Source organism: Mastigoproctus giganteus, chromosome 1 (genome assembly GCF_048544385.1).
Source record: "Mastigoproctus giganteus isolate SK-2022 chromosome 1, ASM4854438v1, whole genome shotgun sequence".
NCBI lineage: Eukaryota > Metazoa > Arthropoda > Arachnida > Uropygi > Thelyphonidae > Mastigoproctus > Mastigoproctus giganteus.
The window spans coordinates 66,686,544-66,712,291 of NC_143575.1; the positions used below are offsets into that span (position 1 = coordinate 66,686,544).

Consider the following 25,748-nt stretch of genomic DNA (forward strand, 5'->3'; position numbering starts at 1 on the left):
TTTGAAATTTTTGAACGTGAACCAGTATTTTTAAATAACAATAGTAACAGAAGGTGAAACACAACTTTACACCCTTAGACAAAATGGCAGTGCTATGAATGGTGGTCTTCAAGTAAGGGGGAAAAAAATTCAGGACAGATCTAAAGGTATAATTAGGATAAAATTATTTTTACAACTACAAAGGCATAATTCATTATCAGTTTGTTTATATTGTTTATTCTATAGGATGTTTATTTATATTTGTTTATATTGTTTATTCTATAGGATGTTTATTTATATTTGTTTATATTGTTTATTCTATAGGATGGAATAGGTGGATTTATCAAAAAAAAAAAAGCCAACATTGTTAGCTGTGCTATGGTTATGTTACAGTAATGCAATGTGAAGAGTTTGCTACAAATGATGAGTTTTTAAACTTTATTGTAGTCAAAATATATACAAAATGCAATATACAGATACCCTATAATTGAGGTTGCCTAGTAAAGTTTAGACTTTCATTATGTATAGGCAGTTTTCACTTTACGAGTTCCCAGGTTTACAAGTTCCCCCCCCCCCCCCAAGTATCAACAAAATCAAAAATATGAACATTAATTGCAAAAAATGAATATTAAACATTCATAAATACCACATTTCAAACCACGCATATAGCTATACAATACAGCGTATCCTGCTTTAAGATATTAATCTATTACCATTGTATCAAGAAAATATCATAATGTGAACCCAATATCACATTGTTTTTTGGTAATTCATTCCATGACCTCGGAAGTTCAAATTTGCGCTATATAACTCCCTAAAAGGTAGTTTTTATAGTGTAAATTGTATTAGTTACCAATTCAAATCATTAAATGCACTACACTTGCATCATTATCATATGTTCCATTATAAGAACCAATTTTGAATGTCTTTGTGATATTTTTCTAAAGCACATTTCTGGAAGTCACAGCCATAAAACAATTTGCACTTCCAGTGTATTGGGCTTTTCTGTTACTGCAAGCAATTATAAACTATGTTATTGCATTTGTGAAAATACCGATAACTGGAATTGTGTGGATTTTTACGTTATTGTGGTGAAATGTGTTTGCCCTTTACTGAAACCTTCAATCATATAAAAAAACAAATAGATTTTCAGAATCTTCTCTTCATTCCTTTTTTTTTTTTTTTTTTAAGCTTAAACTTGTTACTCTGCACAAATCATGTTAGTTGCAATTTGTGTGTTCTGTTAAAAAATGCTTATGCATGCTATTGAAACTTATAAAGAAAAGAGATCTTGGAAATAAATGCCTCTTGAAACACACTTCTTTGAATAAATCAATCATTGTTTAAACATAAACAAATTTCATTGTTGATAATTTGATCACTATTTTTAACATTGTCTATGGGAAATAAATTCCCTCTTTAAGAGTTTTTTTCTTTACGAGCGTGCGCTAGGAATGAATTAACTCGTAAAGTACCTGTATACAGGAACTCCAACTTTACATAAATTTTTGCTGGCTGGTGCAAACTGAAAAATATATGGAAATGTATTTTGCATCTGTTTTTATCTTATTTTATTTATTTATTTATTTTTTTGTAATTCTTTCAGAGTCCTTGGAAGTTAAATTTTGGTATATTACTAAGCTATTTATCTTTCTAAAAGGTTATATTTATAATGGAAATTGCACTACACTTTCATAGTTATCATATGGAACATTGATAGAACGTTATAAGAATCAATTTTGAATGCCGTTGTAATATTTTTCTTAAGAACGTTTCTGGAGGTCATGACCAAAAAACAAAACAATTTGCACTTTCTGGTTTATTGGGCTTTTCTATTATAAATGTGTAGTAAGCTTTATCTTATTGCATTTGTGATAATACCGATAATTGGAATTATGTGGGTTTTTACTGGTATTGTGATGAAATGAGTTTCCTTCACTGAAATCTTCAATCGTATAAAAAATATTTTCAGAAACTTCTCTTCATTCCTATTTACGTATTACAATGATGAAGGGAAAGGGACTAACGGAAAGTGCAAGTGCTGGCAGTGCTAAGAAAAGAAACAAGATTCATTTAGAAGTGAAGATGATTAATTAAGAAGTACGAAGCAGGACAAAATGTGTCATCTATTGCACAGAATTCGGTCTCTCTCTGCTTCATCAGTGAATATTATTTTAAGGGACAGGTGCGTATATAAAAGAACATGTCGAAGGATCAACAGACTTACGATCAACAGTGTTCAGGTGCTATATGGAAGATGAAACAGCTATTAATGATATGGGTGGAAAATCAGGTTCAGAAGCAAGTGGACCCAGAGTCCAATAGCCATTCAAGCAAAAGCAACAAGTATTTGTGAAGATGTTAAGAATAAGTATGGTGAACCTCAAGCCAAGTTTGTGGCAAGCAACGGGAAGTTTAATCAGTTCAAGCATCGCACTGGTTTCAAAAACATTAAAGTGAAGTCACCAGTGAATATTTTTCAGCTGCAGAGAAATTTTGTGATGTGTTGGAAAAAATTATTGATGAAGGTGGCTATTCAATGTAGCAAATATTTAACATTGATGAGACTGCTGTGTATTGGAAAAAAAATGCTGGATCGAACATACATTGCCAAAGAGGAAAAGACAAAGCCAGGCTTCAAAAGATAGTGCCATGCTCTTGCTTGGGGCTAATGCAGCAGGAGATTACAGATTAAAACCACTGCTTTTGTGCAATTCTGGAAATCCTCGTGCATTTAAAGGCATCCATAAAGCCATGTTACCTGTGCATTTCCAGTCAAACCAGAGAGCATGGATTACAATATCTCTCTTTGAGGATTGGTTTAAATGCTGCTTCATTCCTGAGGTTGAAAAATATTGTAAAGACAATGACGTTCCTTTCAAGATTCTGCTTCTATTAGATAATGCTTCTGGGCATTCTGGATGTGCTCGCTAGACAATTCGGCAAGCACAGTTGCAAGTGCTGCACAAGCATGGGAGAAATTCCGACTTATGTAGAGTCCCACAGAACGCAACCCTTACATTAATCAGGGAGTGGCTGTACTCAGATTCCAAAAAGTTAAATAATTAGCCTTGTGATATGTGCATATGACCATAATTTGCTACAGCAGTCTTTAAATGTAAATAAAAAATTTATCTATGAGAGAGACATCAATGTCAATTTTATTATTCCTTAATTATTGTTTTCTTTTAGTCTGCTTCATAAAAATATGAATTTAAAATTACAGGGTCTTTCTGTCCAATTCTGGCTATTGTGTACTTTGGGAGCAGCCTAAATTGTTGACATGTGCCTGCTTATGTAAACAGAATGCCAATACTAAAGAATGTGGGAGTTTGTTTAAGCATAAACAAAGTGCTGGCACAAACAACTCCAGTGCCAATTGTGAATTTTTTTTCAATTATGAGGCTTCTGCCTGTGGCAACGAATTACTCCATGCCTAAAGAAAGGAGGCAAGTTAGAACAAAAACAAATGCACATACATCGATGGTGTTACTTTAAAAATATGTTTTCAATATAAAAAAAAGTATGGATTCAGTTGTTAATAATATTGAAAATGTAGGGAAACATCAAAACTGATAGGTGTTAAAAATGTAGCATTTGAGGGACTATGCATCTTGCATCCCTGCCACACAGTATAGGGCAAAATCTTTTATTAAGAATATTAAAAACTACATACAGATTTAACAGATGAGTTTCCTTCTTCACTGAAAGATTCATGCACACAGTAATTACTCTCTAAAAGTTTACATGTGTACAATATGGACTTCATCTTACTTTCTCGTGATACTGTAGTCCCTACCATAGGATGCTTCCATGTAGATTGAAGGTTGACAAGTGTCTGCTGTCCAGCTCAGGAACACTCATCAGTATACATGCTGGCTATGGACACAAAGAAAGTAAGTTGACCACTGAGTTCTCTGTATTATCATTATATATAACACTGAGTTGAGTAGGTTTTATTGGTAAGTATTTTAAGCCAGAAAATGAGCTCATTTTCTGGCTTACTGAACAAAACATGCTTTTTTGTGTGTGTGTGAATTGAATGTACACATTTCTTAAGTTCCACTTTTAAATGGAACTTTTAATAAATGTATTTGAGTGAGGAATTTATCCTCACTCAAATGCATTTCTTTGATTGGGGAATCAGTCCTCATGGAAAATGAGTATTTTTATTTAATACATATCAACAGATTACAAGAGAAAAGACTTCAGAGAATGTTTAATTTCTGCTTGTCCACAATTATTCAAAGCCATCATACATGCCACTCAGTGATATGTGTGACTTGAGTAGAAGTTTGTACACAGAAGTTGGGTTGTCAAGTTTGAAAAACTTTTAATTATATTTTAAAAAAGGCTGATCATCAATTAACAAAAATGGACTGACTTACACAAACAGTCAAGACTTCAGAGAAAAGACTCCTGTGAAGTGACAAGATTTTATTTCTTTATATCCATGTTGCCCATTCATTCGTCTAATTAGCACACAGCAACAATACAATATCCACTACTTCAACTTAAATTAAAATTCATCACAGTAAGCAGGCAGATTAACACAACCGATGATCACCAGTTTTGACACTCTGCTACTGTGTGCACTGCCATTAACCTGTGTGGCTCATTTAAGTTGGATAAAATAGAGAACCTTACTTTGACTTTCCCCTGTTTTTTTTTAAAAATATATCTATAGACCAAAATTTTTAATATACAAGAGGACTATAAAGTTGGCAATACAGACTTCTCAAATTTTTGAGAGGTCTGTATTGCCAACTTATAGCACATTTTCTCTATAGAATAGAGGAATTATGCTGTGACGTTAACATCTTATTTCATAACTGTCAGTGGATGAGTTTTTTTTTTTTTTCAGTTTAATCTTTAATTATATACCATGTTATAGCATAATCCTTGGCCCTTTTTATTCCCCTTTGCAATCTATTATTATTTATTTTTTTTTTTTTTTCAAGAATATTGCACCCTCCATTCATTGATGGTATTGGTAAACCACTTCTAGTTGCACTCAGTATGCTCCATGCCACATGTACTATTCTATAAAAAGAATTTTGAACAGTCTTGGCTAAGGAAGCTCCAGGTTTTTATGTCATCTCTCTGCTTGTTCTCTAAACTTTTGCTCCTGAGCTTGCTGGCTCTGTCACCTTTTAACATTCTTTATTTGTGCTGGTGTTTTCCTTCTGCTTGGAAAAACTTGCTCATATCCAGCCAGTTCAAAAATGGTGACAAATCCCTCCCTTCCAGGTATTGTCCCATTGCACTTACCTCTACTTTTTTGAAAGTAATGGAGAAATCCATCTGACAATTCTTAAGGTATCTCAGTCTTCCATCTGATTAATGATTGCCAATATGGATCCCATTAGTGCTTATACACTGGTGGTATTTTGGCTCATTTTACTTATCTTTGAACATTGAATGGAAAAATTTAGTGAAACTCAGCTTTCAACTCATGTACAATATTAAGTACTATAGATTCTAATACCTTTTGTGTTTTGGACTTTCATGAAATAAAAAGTAGAACATATAATTTGCACATCAATGTAGTGTACAGTTACTCCTTGAAGGATGAATTGTTTTATCTAATATCAGAAACATAAGTCTGTCTTACAAAACAAATCTAGTTTGTTGCACACTAGCCTTTTTTTTCCTCTTATTGAGAACCTGTTTTTAGCAGCAAAGATTGCTTTAAACATCCCTAATTACCTTGGAATCTCTCTCTCTCTCTCTCTAAATTCAGGTCCTCGTCTGAAAGCTTCCTTGCATTGCAGTGCTGCAAGAAGTTCATGAGTGACTAATTTCTTAATTTCTTCTCCATGTGTTTGTTCATCAGATGAATTTTCTAAGCCTTTTAATGTACTTAGGAGGATAAGGTGTTGATTGCTGAGCTCTGTCTCCCACAGTTCTTTGATATCAGAGGGTTCTAATTCCAAGCCAGTTGGTTACCCAGTACCAAATTCTTTACCTGCTTTTTTTTTTTTTGGCATTTCCTCCTAGTATGGGCACACAATCAGGCCCCAACTTCCTCTATGCATCGTGGGGCATTCCTATGGTAGGAACCAAGTTTATCCCGAGTAATTGCAATATTGTCAGTTGCATTCTTGACTTTAAAACTTTCCTTAAAATGGGCTTGTTTTCTCCATTGGTGGCTTCCAAGTATTTTGCAAATGTGATTTCTGGTAGTAACTTGAAATTAGCAATCACATTCTGCTCTGTGGGATATAAGATTGACATTGTATTGATATGTAAGAAGGTTGTCTGGATGGTTTTGGAGCATTATTGATGATTAGCAATGCTTTCCTCTGCTAAGTTATTCTTCACTGCAAGGTAGATGTGATGGCAGAACCACTCCAGGAATAAGCTCCTGGTAACCCAAGTTTTTTTTTTTTTTTTTTTTTTTTATTTCCAAACCACAGGAAAGTTCTTGGACTCTGAGTGGATCCAAGCAGCATTGCCTCCCAGAAGAACAGTCGGTCAATCCTTGAATGACTTAACTTCTGGCAAGCTCTTCTGTTTCTTTGATGTTGAAGACTTCTTTTTATCCATATTCCTCAGTAATTAGTCAATTTTCTGACACAATGCTGACATACACCAGTATCAGCCATAGTTGACTGTGCCTCACAACCAAATGAATTCCAGTCCTCATTTAAATTTATGGAACTTACTTTCAGAAGATTCAACTTGACAATTTATTTTGTCTGCTTAGATAGTTAAAAATCCTCTTAAAAAACCTTCTATGTTATCAAAGTGGAATTCATATTTTCTCCCCCTAGCTTGCTAATCAGAAATCCAAATCAATAATAATTTGATTTTTTGCAATTATTTTCTCTGGTTCTTTGTAATTTAATTTTGGAGCTGCTGCCAATTTTTTAACATCTCTCTTTATCAGCTACAATTGTTCTTACTTTTTTGGAGTATTCCATGTTTACATCCAATATCACCTATTCATTTGCTAACAATTTAATTTCCTTTTCAGAGTGGGGACTTCTCTTAGCCCCTTAACTTTCTCTTATTCTTTAACAATTTCTTAAACTAGAGTGTGTGCAATGACATATCATCAGCTGCATGTTATATGCCAGAATGTGACACTTTGTTTCATTTGAACTTTTAGTATTGTTCATTAAAATGAACAATACTAAAAGTTCATTTTAGTACAGACAAGCATTGCTATTTAATATTTTTATATTTAAGTATTATGTTGTGAAACTACTGCAACAATTTTATTTACTGCTCTGAAAATAGTGAAAGCACTGGCTTGTTATTTATCCCATCAATATCATGACTATAGCAACTTTAATTAGTGTGACTTGATTGACAAAATTTGGTGAACCTCTAATTTAAGCTTTGAATATACATGACAGTGAGTGGCAGCATGACAGCAAATATTGAAAAATTATCTAAAATTTTTTAGATATTTTTTCAATAAAGCTCATTCCATATGCCTGCATACCCCCTCCCTCCCCAGGGTATGTATGCTACAAATTCAATGCAATTGCTCTAGCAGATCAAAAGGAGTACCCTCTAAATTCCTACTTGTAAATCACATTTGTAAATAGTGCCATCTCCTTTATTGTTTTTATTAAAAAATTTACCCAATTCCATTTTTACCCTTTAATTAAAAGAAACCATGATGCAGCACCCAGTAACACTGAGGGGCAGCCTGTAAGTATTTACCCTAGTCTGGATATATTTGAGGTGGGGATTTGAAACTTGGCTGACAATTTCATCCTCTGTGACAATTTTCATCCCAGCTACTTTCTAGATCTACACATTTTTTCCCAATTTGCAGGTAAGCTCTAACAGGCATCCACTTCATTAATTACCTACTTATTGGTCTAAAATCTGTGGCTCCATAATGTTTTTTTCATTTTAGGGAAGAGGAAGAAGTCTGAAGGTAAGAGGCTGGGAGAATAAGGTAGATGCTGCGGATTATCAAAGCCACACCTCATTGCAAAGTCCACTGTTGAGAGTAGCCTTGGGAGCAGGAGCATCATTAGCTAGGAGGCAGACACCTTTGGATTGCTTCCCACATCACTTTGACTTGATAGCCTCTCTTCTCTTTCTTAAGAGGTTTCTGTAGTACTCCCCACTGATGCAGTTTCCCTTTGGGAATTCATCTGAGGATGATACCTTTTAGGGTCCTAGAGGGCTGTCAACATGACTTTGTTGGTAGACAGTTGAACCTTGCTTTTTTTGAGGTTGGTGAAGAAGGAATATTTCTGTTTTGCTCATCTGTTTTGTTTCTGAATCATAGTGATCTACCTGGTATTTATTCACCTTCACAATTTGGTGGCAGAAAAAATTAATGCTCTTCTCAAAGCTCCATAGAAGACTATTCCACACATGATTGTGTGGAATAGTCTTCTATGGAGCTATCTTTGAGAAAGTGTTACCAATCTTGGAACCCATCAAGCTTGCCACCTTAGGTGTATGCAGGAACTCGTGCATTATGGTGTAAATAGAACTATCGCCAATGTTCGCTCTATTTGCTATAATATTTATAGTTGCATGTGTCTTCAAGGACCAGCTATTCCACTTTAGCCACAGTGTCAAGGTCTGTGGCTGAGATGATCTTCCCTCCCTTGAGTCATTGTGCCCCTGCTTCACTTAGACCCTGAACTGTCTTATCCAATTTCGGTCTCATATGATGGGCACTCCTTCCCATACATAGCTCTCATTTCTCATGGATTTGTTTTGCTTCATTTGCAAGGAAAATTAAGAAATTTTATAATGGATTTGGCCTAAACCTTCCGCAGCATCCCACTTCTTATTGTATTTATGGCTCTAGTACAGTAACTTATGGATATAGAAAAACAAATGTATGTTAGCTTATGAGATTTAATGGTATATGTGGACACGTACACATGAACAATACAAAATCCTCCAAATCAAATATTTTTAGGTGAGAGTAAATGCTTGATGATTGACCTTCATATGCAGCTTGTAATTTCCTGAGAAATTTTTTTAAAAGAGATTTGTTATGAACTGAATAATAAATTTATTTCAATATGACAGCAAAATTTATTTTGGTAAGCTTCTTGTTTTCTTGCATCATTTCAATTATTTTTTTTAAATGCATGTTTTTGTTAAAAACGTGCATTTAATCCTAATCTGTAGTTTTTTTTAATAACTTGTAAGAGGCCAGCATTTGGATTTCTGAAAGCTGGATGATGATATAAAAAAGCTAGTTCTGAGCAGCTTTTGCACAGAACTAGAACTACATTTAAATAAGTAAACTCTTAATTAGAATTTAACAGCAGGCTCAAATAGATAAATAGTTTCAATTCTGTTTAAATCATTTGTTCCTAAAATCAGTTTATTTTTGTTTAGCTTTGAAATAGTACAGATCATTTATCAGAGGTTGTTGGATATGACAGGAAAAGTTCAGTAAGTATTTTAATGTATTAAATCATGAAACTCATTACTTAAAAAAGGCAAAATATTAGTTCTTGTAGGGAGGCCTTCATTAACATCATTGCTCAAACTCCTTGTAACAATCACTATTACTGCCACCCTGTCCACACCATCTGGAAAAACTGAGTTCAGTTTCTTTCAGGGCAACAAACACTTGCCTCCCCCCCCCCCCCCCACACACACATACACATGGTGGCCAACTTGACCTTTGACAAGGATTTTTGGGGTTTTGCCTCCCAAAAACTAGAATTTTCCATCCTACCAATAAAGAAGCGTTTTTCCAAGGTCTGAAATTGCTGTTTTGCACCTTGGAATAATGCCCAAGGTAAATCTGGTTGTAATCAAGCATCAGCAAACACACTGCTGATGCTATGGCTATGGTTCCTGTGCTTCTAGCACTGACTCATTGGGTAAAGATACCAAAGGGTTCCCCTAAGAATTTTGAATAACTGCTGCTGCTTCATCTTACTGCTCACCTAATCAGAAATATAAGTAAATTAATGGCTAAATTTGGAGCAACTTTACATATGAGGGGGTTTTGATAAGTTTCCAGCCTCAGAAAGAAAACATGGTGCCGATGGCAAATGAATGTCATTTTATTCATCATAGTTCCCTTCCAGGTTGATACACTTGGTGCAATGTTCCTGCAGCAATTCTATTCCATGGTAATAGAAGTCTTTGTCTGCAAACCACCCTTCTACTGCTGATATAATGTCTCTTGTGTCCCTAAATGTAGTACCTTTTGAGGTTGGGCAACAGATAATAGTCTGAGGGTGCAAGGTCTGGAGAATAAGGGGATGTTCAATGATTTCATCTGCAAGTCATGAATTTTCTCCATTGCAATTTTGGTCTTGTAGCAGGGAGCATTGTCTTGGAGGAAAAGGATGCGTTTTGACAACTCCCCTCCCCCTTTTCCTTCAGAGCGGCATGCAATTTGTCCAAAATGACCACATAATGTTAAGCATTCAGGGTGGTGCCTTTTTCCAGGTATTCGCTGAGTATTATCCCTTCACATCCCAAAATATCGCACCCATCACTTTCCCTACAGATTTGTCTGTGAAATTTTTTAGGTCATAGTGATCCATAATGGCACCACTGCATGGATTGATTTTTGGTCTCAGGATCATACACGTACAATGGTGTTTCATCAACTGTCGCTATTCATTGAATAACACTGCTTACACTACTTTAAAAATGGTCCAAAAGTGCCTTCGCACAGTCCCTTCTTTTCCTCCTGTCATCAGCTGTCAAGAGTTTGGGAACCCACTTGGCAGACAGTTTTCTCATACACAATTCTTCGTGCACCTGCTCCAAACTGATGCCTAGGGTGTCTACTACACATTGTAGACCCGTCTTCCTGTCTGCAAGGATCAAGTTGTGGACACTATCAACAATTTCCAGAGTCACTGCAGTCCTGGGTCTTCCTGATCTTTCCTCATCTTCTGTGCTTGTTCTCCCCCTCCTGTAACCTGCCACCCACAATTTCACTGTGCTGTATGAAGGGCACTCCTTGGCCATTGTTTGTTTCAATTCGTCATAAATTTCCTTGGCTCCCATTTTCTTGGAGAAGAGGTACTTGATGGCTCTCTTCTCAATTTTGGAAAAACTCATACTTTGTGTCGCCATAGTCACACCTGTAAAAAAAAAATTACTATCAGGAAATGAATGAAATTTTGCACAACATGTTATGAGACATTGGGTAACAACATACTAAAAGGATTTTCATCTATTCAAATTTTTTCCTTGTCAGGCTGGAAACTTATCAAAACCCCCTTGTATATTTTGAATTTTTTTTTTTTTTTTTTTTTTTAGATGTTTTTAATTTGCTTTTTCTTATTTTTTAATCAATTTTCTAAGAATGAGAAGTCAGTTTATAACACTGCATTTTGAGTAATGTGCCATTCATTGGGAATGAGTCAGTCGATTGTTAATCAGGGCCTTTCCTCGTTTAAATTTTTAAAAATTATTAATATAAACATTGAAGGGCATATTTTCATAGTATAAATAGATAACTTTGTACTTCCCTGCATCCTAAACAAAATTTTAATGGGAAATTTTGGGAGAATTAAATTTTTCATTGTGTTTGCTGAACTTCTACGGCTTTACAGTAGCGAGTTTTGCTGTTATCCACTGTGTACTGAATTTTGCCATGGAATTTTTTAAAAATTGTAAAAACAAAAGCATTTGCACAAAAATGCTTATAAGTATTATTTTTTTATTTTGACCTGATTGCCCAGTATCAGTGAAATTATTGCCTAAGATCCAAGTTTTTAAAAACTGATTTGTAATTTTTTTTCTTTCTTTTTTTTTTTTTTTTTTTTTTTTTGGATTTTTTAAATTCAAACTGGAAAACAGCTGACAATTGTAATTTCATCCTCTGATTTTTCAAAGCTATTTTTGGCTGCCATCCATTAAAATTGTATATTAGTTAGAAACACAAATAAGAGATGGTAGCACATATTGGAAATTTTAAAAATAATTTGTTTAACAGATTCTTTACTTGAACCTTATATGAATTAACCTTGGAAAACTTTAATTTGTAATATACTCCTGAACAGGTTAATATTACAATTGCATAAGTTGATCACAGAACCCAACTACTGCCAGCTAAGAATATTAAAAGAATACTAAACTTCTAATCATATAGAGTTGACATTTTCAGAAAATGTTTTATTACCAAATTAAAGATGACTAATTATTACTTATTAGTAAAGATAACAAAATGCTTTGCACCAGAAACATTGATTAGACTTCAGGAGCATTATGATGTTCATTAGTTAATTTAATCCATAAATTCAGGTCTTGGAGTTAACTTTTATATCATTTCCCCTACTCCAGAAGAAATTAAAAATTGCAGTTTTATTTGATAACATATACTATGTAATTTTTTAAACTGCATATTAGACTTTATTTCCATGCCACAATGATAAGTGGCCAAATAATGCAACTGAGGACAAGTGATTATTCAATTAATTTTATGTTTAAAAATTTATCTGTTTAATTCTGGTTAATATCATACTCTTCCTCATAAAGGTAATTTGAATGACATGTCTTTTTAGATGCCAAACTCAAGGGTGAGATCATGGACAAACATATATTCAAGGAAGGTTTGATAACGTATAATAGATTTAACAGGTTGGGTAATGTACACATTGTGTTACATTTGAGGAGAGTTAATTTTCTTAAATTAAACTTTTTAAATCATTTATTTAATTATTTGTGTATAGTATTCTAATTAGATGTTCTAGGAAATTAAATCTGTTGGATGTAACCAGAGTTATGTATTTAAAAATAACAATTTGACATATTTTGATGTTGTCCAATTTTCAAACTTTGTGTTCCTTACTCAGTGTTTAACTGAGACAGAATTAAACTATTTACATATTCAGAGCATTTTTTAACACCTGCAAAAGCTTCTAAATATGTCTGTTAACCGTTGCTTATTTAAAATGCCACTTAGTCATCATTATTGTGTGTCATTGGCATTATCCTCTTTTATAGTATAGCGACTTCAACACTTGACTCATTGCAGCTATCTTAGTTTGTGCACTGTTGTAGCCTGAACAGTTTTTCAAGGCCACTCATTTGGTGAATATAGATTTAGCTAATCTCAGATATAGGACAGCCTTCCACCATTTGTGCCTGAAACTTATTTCAGTTTTTCAGTCCATACAACATGCAGATTGGCCCTTGAGCATACCCAGTAATGATGATATAAAGTGGTGTACTCTAGAAACTGATGCCCTAAACCAATGAAAACAGCAAAGATGACAGTGGGGTGGGTTTTTTTTTTTTTTTATTGAATTAGTACTGAACTAATATAATGAAATAATGGTAACAAATCTAGAAGATTAAAGATTAGAAAAAAGTGTATATTTAATATAGGTGAGTATCAAACTGACAGCCTCTGGACTGGTACGCTTATGCTTTAACTCCTAGACCAGAGGGATTGATCTTGAGATGTAAACTAAAAGTATTGACAAGAAACAGTGCAAACTATTTCTGGAGATTTTGAATGTGGGATTGTACAACTAGGTTAGTTTGCTTAACCTAAAAATTGCTCATGAAGGGGTGGGGGGATATCATCTACATCTGATTGAATTTGTAGTTACTAACATTTTAGCACAAAGTTAAGTTATTTTTAACATTATTTTCTATTTGATTAGAACATTTTGCATTAAACTTTTTGAATATAAAAGTTTTATTTATTTTTTTTCTTTTCGTTGTGTTCTAATACAATCTAAATTAATATGCATTGTGAATACATTTTTTTTTTTATTATTCCAGCTGGAGTATTTTTTTCAAAGTAAGTGATAGAATTTTTTAAATGTGATATTCTCTAATTTGTACTGCCTCTACTTATTATTCCAAATTATGAAGATTTTACTAATAGTCATTTCTGCATGTTAGATTTGCATTGCAGAAACCTGGCTGTTAATGGCTGACCAATCTTAAAGGAAGTAAAGTAATATTCACATGCACTTGGCTGCAGCATGTAAACATATCTGACTGCATTATAGTTTTAACGGCATAATGCCTGGCAGCCAGTTTGTTTGCATTTGAGCCACAGATACAAAAACTAATCAGGTGAGAATGTTAATGTGAAAGTTGAGGGCTTAGTGTCAAACAACATTAACTACATTGCATTTTTGTTTTGAGACAACTTTATACAAATAACAATGCATGTCATAGAAATGTATTTCTCTAGTAGTTTAAAAGTTAGCTTGTGCTATAAGCACATTTCTGGTAAACCAAGAAAATGTGTTTTTTTTTTTTTTTTTTTGGTTAATTACAAAAATGTTTACTACAAAATGATTTTGTAATTAATGTTTCCTGACACTAAACCCTCATAGTGTATTAGTTTATTTCATATTGGCACAAGTTAATCAATATTTTTTTCAAAGTAAGTGATAGAATTTTTTAAATGTGAAATTTCTTTCTCTTCCACAGAGAAGTCCCTTTAGTTTCAGAAATTATATTTGAGTGGTGCTTTAGTTTTTGATATTGGTTCAATTGATTGTTTGTTGTGCTAATTTTAAAATGCAAAAACAAAAAGTCAAGGACAATGTGATTATTTGCTGTCCAGTTACAGCTTTTCTGCATTACAGGGAGTAGATGCGAAAGTTTTTTTTTTTTATGTTTTATTTTTTTGAATAAAAGCTGTAGCACAATTTACACTTCTTAATTGGTTCACATATGATGTTGCTGTGAAGCAAAAGTAACATTTGTTTCTTTCCTTGCAAAGTGACAATAATCAAAATGGAATTAAGTCTTCAGTTAATTTTGGGAAGTATATTCATTAATAATAATAGTAAAGAAGACTTCTGTTTGCTAGAACTTTTTCAGATATGGTTGATCATTTCAACAGATAACATTTTATTTAAAGTTGATAAATGGCAATTTAAATGGATCTACCCAAAAATGTTCTTTGAAATTTCTACAATGTGTTCGGTTTGTGCATATTTTATGATCAGTTATTGACCTCTTATAATGAAACTGATTATTTTGTTAAGCTATTTATATCTGTTACTACTTTAAAAAGATTTATTTACACATTAGCATTTGTTGAGGCATATGATGCAAGAATATGGCTGATGCTCTTTAAGAAAGCTTATAGAAAAGGAGTTGGCAACCTTCTTTGAGTGACTAGCCATTTTTGAAATAATTGGGGGGGGGAATCCGAGCCTCAGCTCAAGCTGGGAGAGGGGTAATTTTTATGAAATTCTATGGCGGGAAGGTGTTTTATTTTAAAAAAAAAAAAAAAAAAAAAAATATATATATATATATATTTTTTTTTTTTTTTGAAATATTAAATATTATTCATTAATGTTTGCGATGTGCATGCAAACTAAACTGAGAAGTGTTTGCAGCTTGTGTTGGAACTAATGTTATATTTATGTCTCTGTGTGCCACTCTTGTTGTACATGTGAGCTAAAAGTTAGAGCTGCAGTTACATGTTCAATGAGCCATAGGTTGCTGACCCCTGTTATAGAGCATCAGCCAAAAAACAAAAAAAAAACTCATTTCACCCACCCGGTCACTCCAAATGTTTGTCTAGTTCAGCCTTAAATTTATTTAAGCTATTAAGTTACACAACGGATGGAAGTCTATTCCAGCAATCAACTACCCGCTGGCTAAAGACAAACTTCTGCCCATCTATTCTACAACTGTTTTTCCTCAATTTGAATTTATGTCCCTTCAGGTTCTTAATCTGAACAAGTGGAAGTATCCCATCAGCATTGAGCCTGCTCAAGCCATTCAAGACCTTGTACACCTCAAACAGATCACCTTGCAGGTGCGTAGTCTCCAGATGCTGCAACTTTCGGTTGCAACAATATTCCTCATATATTATGGAACCCAAAGCAAAAGATCTTTTCCTGGATGACTATGTAAATGCAGGTAAATGATTAGTGATATTGGCTGAAATCCGGTATAGTATACACCAGCAGGTACTTCGATGAAAGCGAGGAAGAAGGCGATAATTGACAGGTGAAGGCAACTCTTTTCTGATTGTTTTGTGTCGTCGAGGATGGGGGGCTTAGCTTAGGTAGGGGATTTATCCCTCCATCCCGTGGTTTTAAGATGGGAAAAAGAGTTCCCGATTTAAAAACAGTGGCAAGTGTGGGGAAAAACACTCTAGGTATATCAACCTAGGAAGACAAAAAAAGTGAAAGTGTATGTCTAGTGGCACCAGGGCCACCCTGGTGCCACTGGACCCTGGTGTCTAGTGGCACCAGGGTGCCCCCCCCCCCATCTCCACGTTGCTTTCATTGTGGGTGTACCAGTTTGCTGGGAATGCCAGAGATTTAAGTGTGTGGGCTTTGTATTTGTGTGCCGTTGTTCATCTGGTCATTTAGCCACTTGACCCCTGCTGACGCCCAACGTTGCCCCACTTTTTCCCTGTGCTGTTTCCCTGTGGAGGCAGACCAGGAACCCAAGAGACTTAGTTACTCTGGCACGTCCTGCTGTGTAATTTCCTGAGATTTCCGTGGCTAGGACCTAAAAAAAAATAAATAAATAAATTTTCTTTTTTAACTAATCAATTGTGTGAGGGGTGGTGTTGCTTGAATTTGAAAAGGCTGAAATATGGGCAAAAGGTGATTTGGACATGTTTAAATTTAGGTGTGTGGGTCATTCACTAGTGCGGTGGTTTTCAACCGGGTTGCCGTGGCACCTTAGGGTGCTGCAACAACACTCCAGGGGTGCCATGTAATTTGGGTTTAAGTTACTAAACTTATTATTTTTTAAAATTTATGTTTATTTCATTATAAAAAGGTGTACAGTATCTTTGATTTTGTGGTGATCTATAATTGATGTTTACTTAGTACCTCTATATAAAGAATAAAATTATTATATACTGTATACATATTTGTATTATGAAATGTAATTTTTATAATTATATTACTGTAATAACTCTCACTCTCACACACACACACACACACATGCAGATAGAGAATCGGATCTAACAGGCAGAAAATTTAGTAGGGGTGCCGCAAAATAAATTACTTAGGGGGTGCCATTATTTAAAAAAGGTTGAAAACCACTGCACTAATGTATAGATGGAAAGGTGAGGGAGACTGAAAATTGGGTGGAGAATGGCAGAAGTATGGAAAGAGAAGCAGCCCCAGGTTTCAGTGGAGCATGCCCATGTCACAATCAGAGGGGAAAAGTGGGGGTGGGGAGGAGACAAAATCCATCCACTCCCACCGAGGGAAATGTAATTCAAAGATGGAAGGGGCTAGGGTTGCCCTCTTCAGGTCGCCATTTGGCAGCTAAGCTGCACTTTGTTTCGCCATTTCTAGTTGGATCATTTATGAGGCTAGCCCCATCCTTGTATTTTCTTATTCCTGCTTCGGGTGTTTTCTTTGGGGATATTAGTTCCTTATTTGTCTCAGTTGGTGGCGAATCACTGTCAGCCAGGTGCTGCGTCCACCATTGTTGTTTAGCTGGGTCAGATTATTTCAATTTGTCTTCAGTCAGTTGTTGTAGTTGCTTCGCAACTTGTCACATTGGTGCTCGGGTGTTTGCCCAGAGGATGGCGCCTTTTATCAGTTCAGTAATGACCATATCTGGGACAGTGTCCCAGCCATGATTTCCATGGGTCCCATTTTGTAATAATGAACTGTAGAATGTTTTCAGTCTTGGGTCACATGAGGAGTGTTCCCGACCTGGGTTGTAGAGTTGACTGGCCATTCATGCCTCATGTGCTCGGGTTGCACATAGGAGCAAGGTCTCATCTCATTCATTGAGTGCCCAGGAGGATTGATCATTGTATTTGAGTCATACTCGATGTCTTTTCCTTGTGTGGTTTTGCTTATGACATTCTCTTCAGTGGATCTTCTCGTCAGTTCCTGATTGCATTTAGAGTTCTTGAAAAGAGGTCCCGGGCAAATCTGGACAGGATTTGGTATTCATCCCTTGAATCCAGTAGGTGATGTTTTTGCTGTTTGGGTATGAATCTCAGTCTCGTTATGAAGATTCCCTGCAGCTCCTCATTTATGGAGCACTGGTGTATCAGATGCTCCCAGCTTTCTTTCTCCACAAGGACAGTTTGGATCTTGAAGTATACCCAACGTGGCAAGTTTGTCATTAAAGGGCCTGTGGTCAGTCAGCATGAAGGTTGTGTAGAGGCCCGGGTGGAGCCACGCAGGCGACTTCTGGTAGGTTTTTTCCTACAAGGGGATAAATTTCCTTGTTACCTTGCCCATGTGCGAGGTGGACCGTCTGGTCTGCCGTGTTTGTTTCAGGTGTGCCTGTGATCGTGCTTTCTTTTGTTTTTTTCCGTTTGCCGGTTCTATTGTATGTCCCAAGAAGGTAATGGTAATCCCTTTTGTTATGTAGTACGTCAGGCCACATCTAATAATTTCCAGCTCCAGCGGCAAGACTCTCGCCAGAACCTGGAACGCCTCTGTGCTGATTGTATTACAAGCACGCATTATTTTCAATAATATTGACCACTGTATTGAGTTAAGGATCCTTTTGTTGGTTGCGGTCGTCATTTTGTGGTAGAATATGGCAGCTGCGTAGGTGATTTATGAGGATAAAAGTGGCTTTGTAATAAAGAGCCAGTGTTCTTTTGTTTAGTCCCCATTCTTGTTGCATGACTCGGGCTACCATGGCAGCATAGTTTCTAATTTTCTTTCTGAGTTATATGAGGTGTGGCATGAACGTGAGCTTTGTGTTGAGGATTATACCAAGGTATCTCATTTGGGTGGCAAACTTGATTGTGGCTCCGTTTATTTTTATCTGCAGGGAGTCTCCTTGGATCAAGGGTTCCCCTGAGGAGTATGTGTTTTGGTGGGCGATATTACCAGGTAGTTTGCTTCTGCCCATTCCTGTAGGGCAATGAGGGCTCTGTTTGCTGCTATTTCCAACTGGGCTCTGGAGTTAGCCGCCACTGTCAATATGAGGTCATCGGCAAATGCCTGTGACGTGTTTGTTTCAGGTGTGACTTGATGTCTCCCAGGTCAATATGCAGGAACTCATCGAAGACAAAATTCCACAACAGTGGACCCAAAACTGACCCTTGTGGGCATCCTCTGTGTACTTCTCTGAGTAATCTTTGGTAAGGGGTTAAGACTTCTATCTTTCATTGTGAGAGGTAGGCTGATGGCATGAAAGAGGGGTTTGCACCTGTTGGAGTCTGCCAAGGATGCTCTGCCACCAGAGGGAGTCGAATGCCCCGGCAAAGTCCACCAAAATGGCCAGGAAGTATTTGCTTTGGCATTCTTCCACTGCAACGAGATTTCTCACGGCATCTGTTGTGGAGGATCCAAGCTTGGAGCCATATCAGTTTGGTGCATTTAAGTTCACTGCTGTATAATGTTGCTGTGGTTGCTTGTGTAGAAGTCTTTCATAGAGTTTACTTGCCAAGGTTAGGAGTGCTGTTGGCTTGTATGATTCTGGTTGCTCAGGGTTCTTGCTGGGATTTTTGAGGATTAATTTTAGACTAGATGTCCTCCAATGTTTTGGGAAGTATCCTGCTTTCAGACGGCAGTTATATAGTTGCAGAAGTAGGTTGAGTGCCAATTCAACCACTCGCTTGACTATCTCAAGTACCATCTGCTCTGTGCCGGGGAACTTTCTGTTTCTAATCCTTGCTGCCGCCTGATGCAGCTCTTCCAAGGTGAGGGGGGGGCTCCTGTGCTTTTGGATCATAGTTATTCTGGTGGCAGAGTTCTCGATATTCAATTCTCGGTGCCACTTGCTCCCTGTAGATGGTATCCAGGATGTTGTTTATCGATTGTTCCATGTAGTGGTTAGCTGGCCTTGGAGTTCTAGTTGTCATGAGTACCTTGCCTCTAGGCAGTTTGTTTGTTGTGACCTTGTACACCACTCCCCAGGGGTTGTTGTTTTCACCAGATGTTCCCATGCATTTCTTTTACTTCTCTGAATCTTGTCTGTATACTGGTGTCTTTCTGTCCTGTATAGCTGTTTTAGTGCAGGCCATGTTCTTCGGGTTCGCTGGAAGTCAGTTATTCTTCTTGCTTACCTCCTTCCTCAATTTCTGTAGTTCCCTGGAGCACTCTGGGCATAGTTCCCCCCCCCTTTTATTGCAATTTGGGTGATATTTGTTACGAGATCTGTAGTTTTTTGTTTCCAGGCATCCGGCTCAGTCTTTGCTTGGATTTCTTGATATCTAGAGTGGATTGCTTCAGTGAGTGTTTGTGCAAGGAGGTTTCAATCAGCTTTGTTGATGGTGAACCTATTGAGCTGCTGCCTAGTTACTGAAATTTTTGCAAGGTTTCTTTTGATGCAGAAGGTGATTACCCAGTGGTCTGATGTGGTCCAGGAGTTCTCCACCCTTTAGTCTGCAACATGTGAGGCCAAATTGGTTGTGGCAAAGGAGATATCAATTGTCGCCTCCCACTGTAGGTTGCAAAAAGTCGGGAGCTGGTTCGGTTTGTTTAGGACAGTTGGCCGTGATCCAGAGAGGAAGTCTCCCAGGAGCTCCCCATTGTGGGTCCCTTTTCTATCCTTAGTGGTGTTGTGCCATGCAGGCAATCGGCAGTTGACGTCTGATCCAATGATTATTTTTTGGTCTGGTAATATGTCTAGGAGAGGCTGCAGGTAGTTTGTAGCCGGAGCAATATCCTGTCCCAGTCGGCAGTACAAGGAAACCACAGAGAAGTCCCCCAGTTGGCGAGATCATGTGGCCACAGACTGCCCATGACGAACAGTGCTGTCTGACCTTTGCCACCGTTATGTTAAGGTTTCGTGCTATTATTGCTGCCCATGGGATGTAGCCTTTGTTTTGGATGGCTTGTAGGCTAAAGGGTATCCTCTTATCTTTTTTGCCATGAGCGTATGGCTCCTGAATTAGAAGGATATCATCCCTCTCCTCATCAGCCTTCAGTCTCAGCTGGTCTGCAACTGCTTTAGCCCTCTGTGCATTGTGCTGGAAAATCTTAACCTCTGTGCAGTTATATATATATTTTTTTTTTAGCGCACCTCCATAATCGGTTCTGTTTTGGTATATTCCTTTAGCTTTAATATAACACGGCACTTTAAATCCCTTACTGAATGGTTGGTGTCCATTTTTTGAGTTTTGCAGTTCGCGCATATAGGGTTGTTGCTCTTATTTGGACTGTTTCTGAACTCGTGCCCCTTTTCTGTGCAGTGTCTGCAGGTCAGCGCCTTTTGCACACATGATTGGGTGGTGTGACCAAACTTCAGACACCTGAAACATTTTGGCACTACCACATGTTCCTTGAATCTATGTGAGCTCCGTTGCACATACAGTCGCAGGTCCCTCACAGCCCGCCATGCATCTAGTGTGAATTCCGCGATCCAATTTTGAGCATTATTATCTCTGGACATAGTCGAGTACTTCGGGGTTATAAGTTCCTTCGACTCCCTGTCTGGCATGATCTCCTGTAGGTTCCTCGCATCGATTTCCTCTACTGGGTCCCATGGGCCAATGTCCTTAGGTAGGCCAAATATGATCACTGTTGAGCCCTCCTTCTAGGGGAGCACCTCCGTAGCCAGGTGGGAAGGAGCAGCAATGCGTAGCACATGCTTCTTGATTAGACCAGGGTTCGAGCCTGTCACCACCAAATACGGAGGATGCGGAAAGGTCAGGGAATGACCACCGCATATTCCCGGAGCAATATGGCCTTAGTTGCTAATGCTCCTAAAAAAAAAAAAAAAAAAAAACCTTCTAGGGGGTTCTGCCTGCAGTCCCAGAGTCACTAGCTTGGGGCTTTCTGTGATTGCTTGTATTCCTCTAGTCTCCGTCTCAATGCTGATTCCAGTGCTGATCTTTCTGATTGTCTTTATCGTGTTCTTTTAAGGTCTTCTTTCATGGATTCTATGATTTTAGATTTGATAACCTTGCTTATTGTTTCTTGCTCCCTGTTCTTTGGTCATACAATTACAAGGTTTGGAGTTTTTAAGAGGGTTTCTTCTTGAGCTGTGCCTAGTCAGCTTCATTTGTAGCTGTAGCCAGTGTCCTCAGTGCCTGTGTGTAGGATGGAGTGTGCTGTGACATTTGGTTTCCACCATCCACTTAGGACCTCCAGAACTGCAATCACTTTCTGGTGCTCATTTATTTTAAGCAGTAGTGTTTCTAGTTTTGTCCATCGTAGGACAATCTCTGCTCTTAGCATGGAAGATATTCTACTGCTATTGTCTTTTATAATGTTCTCTAACTCTGTTCATAAGATTAAGGCATGTTCCAGGCAGTTTGACCCTACCCTGTCCCCTGGGGCAGGATAGGGACCAACTGCCTTAGGTGGGGGTATAGCTTACACAATTTTAATATCCAAGAAATGAGTAATAATTACATATGTAAGCATAAATAGCAGGAAATATGCAAAGAACAACGTAAAATCCTGAGATGGAGAGGCCGGATTAAGACTTAAGAATTATAACCTGTAGTCCAAAATGGAATGAAACAAAATCGAAGTAATATCAGTAATCATTTCTGTAAAAATCTATTTTTGAGAGTAGCAGAAATCCAAAGGTGAAAAGGTGTAATAAGAATCCAGTTTAAGTCCATTGTTGAAAGAATAGGAAATAAATCTGAGGATGCATATAATTAGATAACTGTAAACCCAATGGTGGGGTAATTAGGCATCAAATCCTAAGGAGACTGTAGAGAGAGGGGGGGAAAAAATTTTAATATAAATAGTCACAAAGATCCATGGAGTTGAAGAGAATCCAAAAATGAACAAGAATAAAATTTCAGTAGTAATGAATATGCACAATAGTGAATGAAATTAGTATACATCTAGAGAAAAAAATCCAAAGGTGGACTTAAAGGTAGAGTTGAAAGGTATCAAATCCTTTTGGATACCTTAAAGTAGCTTTAATACTTGAGATCCAAATAATGCAATTTACCTATATATACACTGGTGTGCAAAACTTAGGGACCAACACTTCCTAAAGGTTACAACCACAAAATATTTACTTAAGGTACTCTTTACTGATGAGAGTAGATTCAGTCTCAGCAGTGATTCTGGACATCAGATAATCTGTTGAGAGGTTGGCACGTGGTATCACCCTGCAGACATCACTGAAAGGGATCGATATGGCAGTTGAGGTGCTCTCATCTGGGGAGACGTTATCTTGGATGGACGTACACAACTCCAGATACTGGGAGGTGGTACTGTACCAGTACACACTACTGTACTGAGGTAATCCTTCCCCATGTGCATCTGTTCAGAGGTGCCATTGGCCCTGATTTCGTGTTTATGGATGATAACACCACACCCCATTGCACTGTAGCTGTTGATATGCTTTTGGAAAGTGAGGACATTGCCCATATGGATTGGCCTGCCCATTCCACCAATCTAAATCCCATTGGACATGAACAGGACACTTCGCAGCACATCGACACCCACCAGAAAGTGTTCGCCGGCTGAAGATGCTGCTGACAGAGGAATGGACGATATTACCACAAGAACATATCAACAATATTGTTCTAAGTATGGACAGGCGGTGCAAAGCCTGCATTGACATTAGGAGTGGACATATCTCCTACTGAGGACTACCTCTTCCCTTTGTTCCATCTTTGGCAGTGATGCATCTGTATCATGGCAGCCAGTGCTACGTTGCCATTTTTTAATAAAGTCCCTTTGTTGTGTCAGTGTTGTTTCCTTCATTTCTGTACCTCACAAGGTTCCTTTGGTGTGCTTTTCCCATATCCAGGCCACTCCTATGAGAAGCTACAGGTGAAAACCTGACTGATCCTTAAATTTTGCACACACCATTGTATTATCCGTGCCTGAAAACAAAAATGAAATATCAATAAAGTCCCAACAAGGGAAGTGGATACTAAAAATGTAGAAACTTGGTGAATAAAGAAACAAAGTAATCATTCCAATGAAAATAATTCCATAGGAAATCATGTATAGTTATTACTCACCAAGTAGTGGAAATCCCACCAAATAATATTACAACTGTACAAATATAACTGACCAGTTCATAGTAAATTATAACTGAATTTATTCTTGATCAAATGGGAAACTGTATTGAAGCAGTATTTTATAAAATAGATAGGGATGTTATTATTAATTAATTTATTGTAAAGAAGTTTAAGAACTGTGGTGAACAGTAAATGGTTACTGCACGTGTTAGCCAATCTAATAGTTTGAGTAAAAATTATTTGTTTATTTTGGAAATAGTGCCAATTAGTAAGGTAGATGACATCAAAGTTGAATTTATTTCTTTTATCATATATGTCAATATTATATGGAAGGGAAGCATTGCTAAGAGTAATATAGAAGGGTCAAGGAAGTTTGCTGTGTGATTAGTAGTTTCTCTATTCAGTTTAAGTTCATTGGGATAAATTGCTTTGGCTAATGGTTCAAAGTTTGTATTTAAAATCATTGTTATCTACATATCTGAATGCTAAAAAGTTATGATTGGGGTTGTTTGTGATGTATAATTTTTAATAATAGTTAATTTGGGAACCCATCAGCACACCAATGGTTTTTTTTTTATAAGTAATGTTTGCCATTGAATATATAGTTATTAAGTAAACAGAGATTGACATAATTGTTCCTTGTATTATCACTTATATTCAGTTTATCTTTGTATCTGTGATAAAGTTGTTTTGGCACAAATACCAGAAGACTATGTGGGATTGAAGTGAAGAGGTTGGTGAAATCAAAAGTTTCTATGCTGGTTATGGTGATATCAAATTTGAAGGTGTTGATGACAGCTTGGTTATTGTTTATGATCCAAGTAGATGTAAGATTATTAAAAAAGTATTGAGTAATTTGAAAAAATTGTATGACTGGGAGGTAGCAGCCACTATATTTAGAACCAGTAATGAATCTGAAGCCTACAGGTTGTTAATGGAATTTAGCAATCATCTACAGAAAGGGTAGGGTTGAATTCTGTAATTAATATGTAGTTTTTTATGTAAAGCTATTAGCTTTTTAATTGTGGAAGCAGGGAGTAAAAGTGGGACTATTTTCTCTTTTTAAGTTTACTACAATCAACTTTTTAAGTTTACTACAATCAACTTAAGTTTTTAAGTTGATTATAGTAAAATTTCTTGCAAAAGATGGCAAAGTTGTTTTCTCTACTGGGATGATGATAAAATTGTCCTGTAATGCGTTTATATTTTTCTTAAGATTGTAGTATGGTGTGTAGCAGTTATTGTACAGTTTGTAGGCATTTGAAATAGCTTTTATAGTGTCATGATAGATGATGGTGATCCAGTTTTGGAATGATGTATTTAAAAGCAAGTTTGTTAGCAAAATGCATTAACATTAGATATAATTCTCTGTTGATGCTATTCAGATTAGCCTTATTTATAGGTCTGTATTTAAAACCTTTGCTCATAACAAAGTGCTCATGTCATGGTTCTTTATGATATTAAGATTTCCAATTATAATATGCTCATGATATTGATCAATATATGGAGCATAGACAGGATTATTGCAGTGGCATGGAAGATCTGTAAGTAGAATATTTCCTATGTTGATAGCAAGCTGTTTGTAGTTACAGATTTTTAAACCTAATGGAGAATCATAATTGAAACAGTGATGTATACTGAATTTGTATAGGCTGTTGTAGGTAGTAGGTTATTATGTTTATTGAGCAAGGAACACCGGGGTATTTTGTCAAACCATTTGTGCAAATTTGATATTGCAAAATTCAATGCAGTGAGTTGTAATATTACCAATTCTGTAGAGACCGATGTGTTTAAGTTGGATATTATTGAACATGAATTTTTGACAGAATGAAACTAAAGCTTTAAGAATAGATTTTTTGAGGCTAAGAATGAAGTGGTTTCTTTTAGGTAGATCAAGAGTAGTGTTCTCCCAAGAACTAAGGATATTTTTAAAATCTAATTTTATATTTTTGTGTGGATTATGCTTTTTTGTTGCCATGTGAGT

General features: G+C 36.5%; 1 protein-coding gene across 1 annotated transcript in view; it reads left to right on the forward strand.

Moving 5' to 3' along the window:
* Positions 1–25,748, forward strand: part of Rheb (Ras homolog enriched in brain) — a 157,880-nt gene that overhangs the window by 70,404 nt on the left and 61,728 nt on the right. Inside the window, exon 5 of the mRNA XM_090380417.1 lies at positions 9,313–9,369. Coding sequence (XP_090236543.1) covers positions 9,313–9,369 — 57 coding nt within the window. The remainder of the gene's footprint in view (positions 1–9,312; positions 9,370–25,748) is intronic.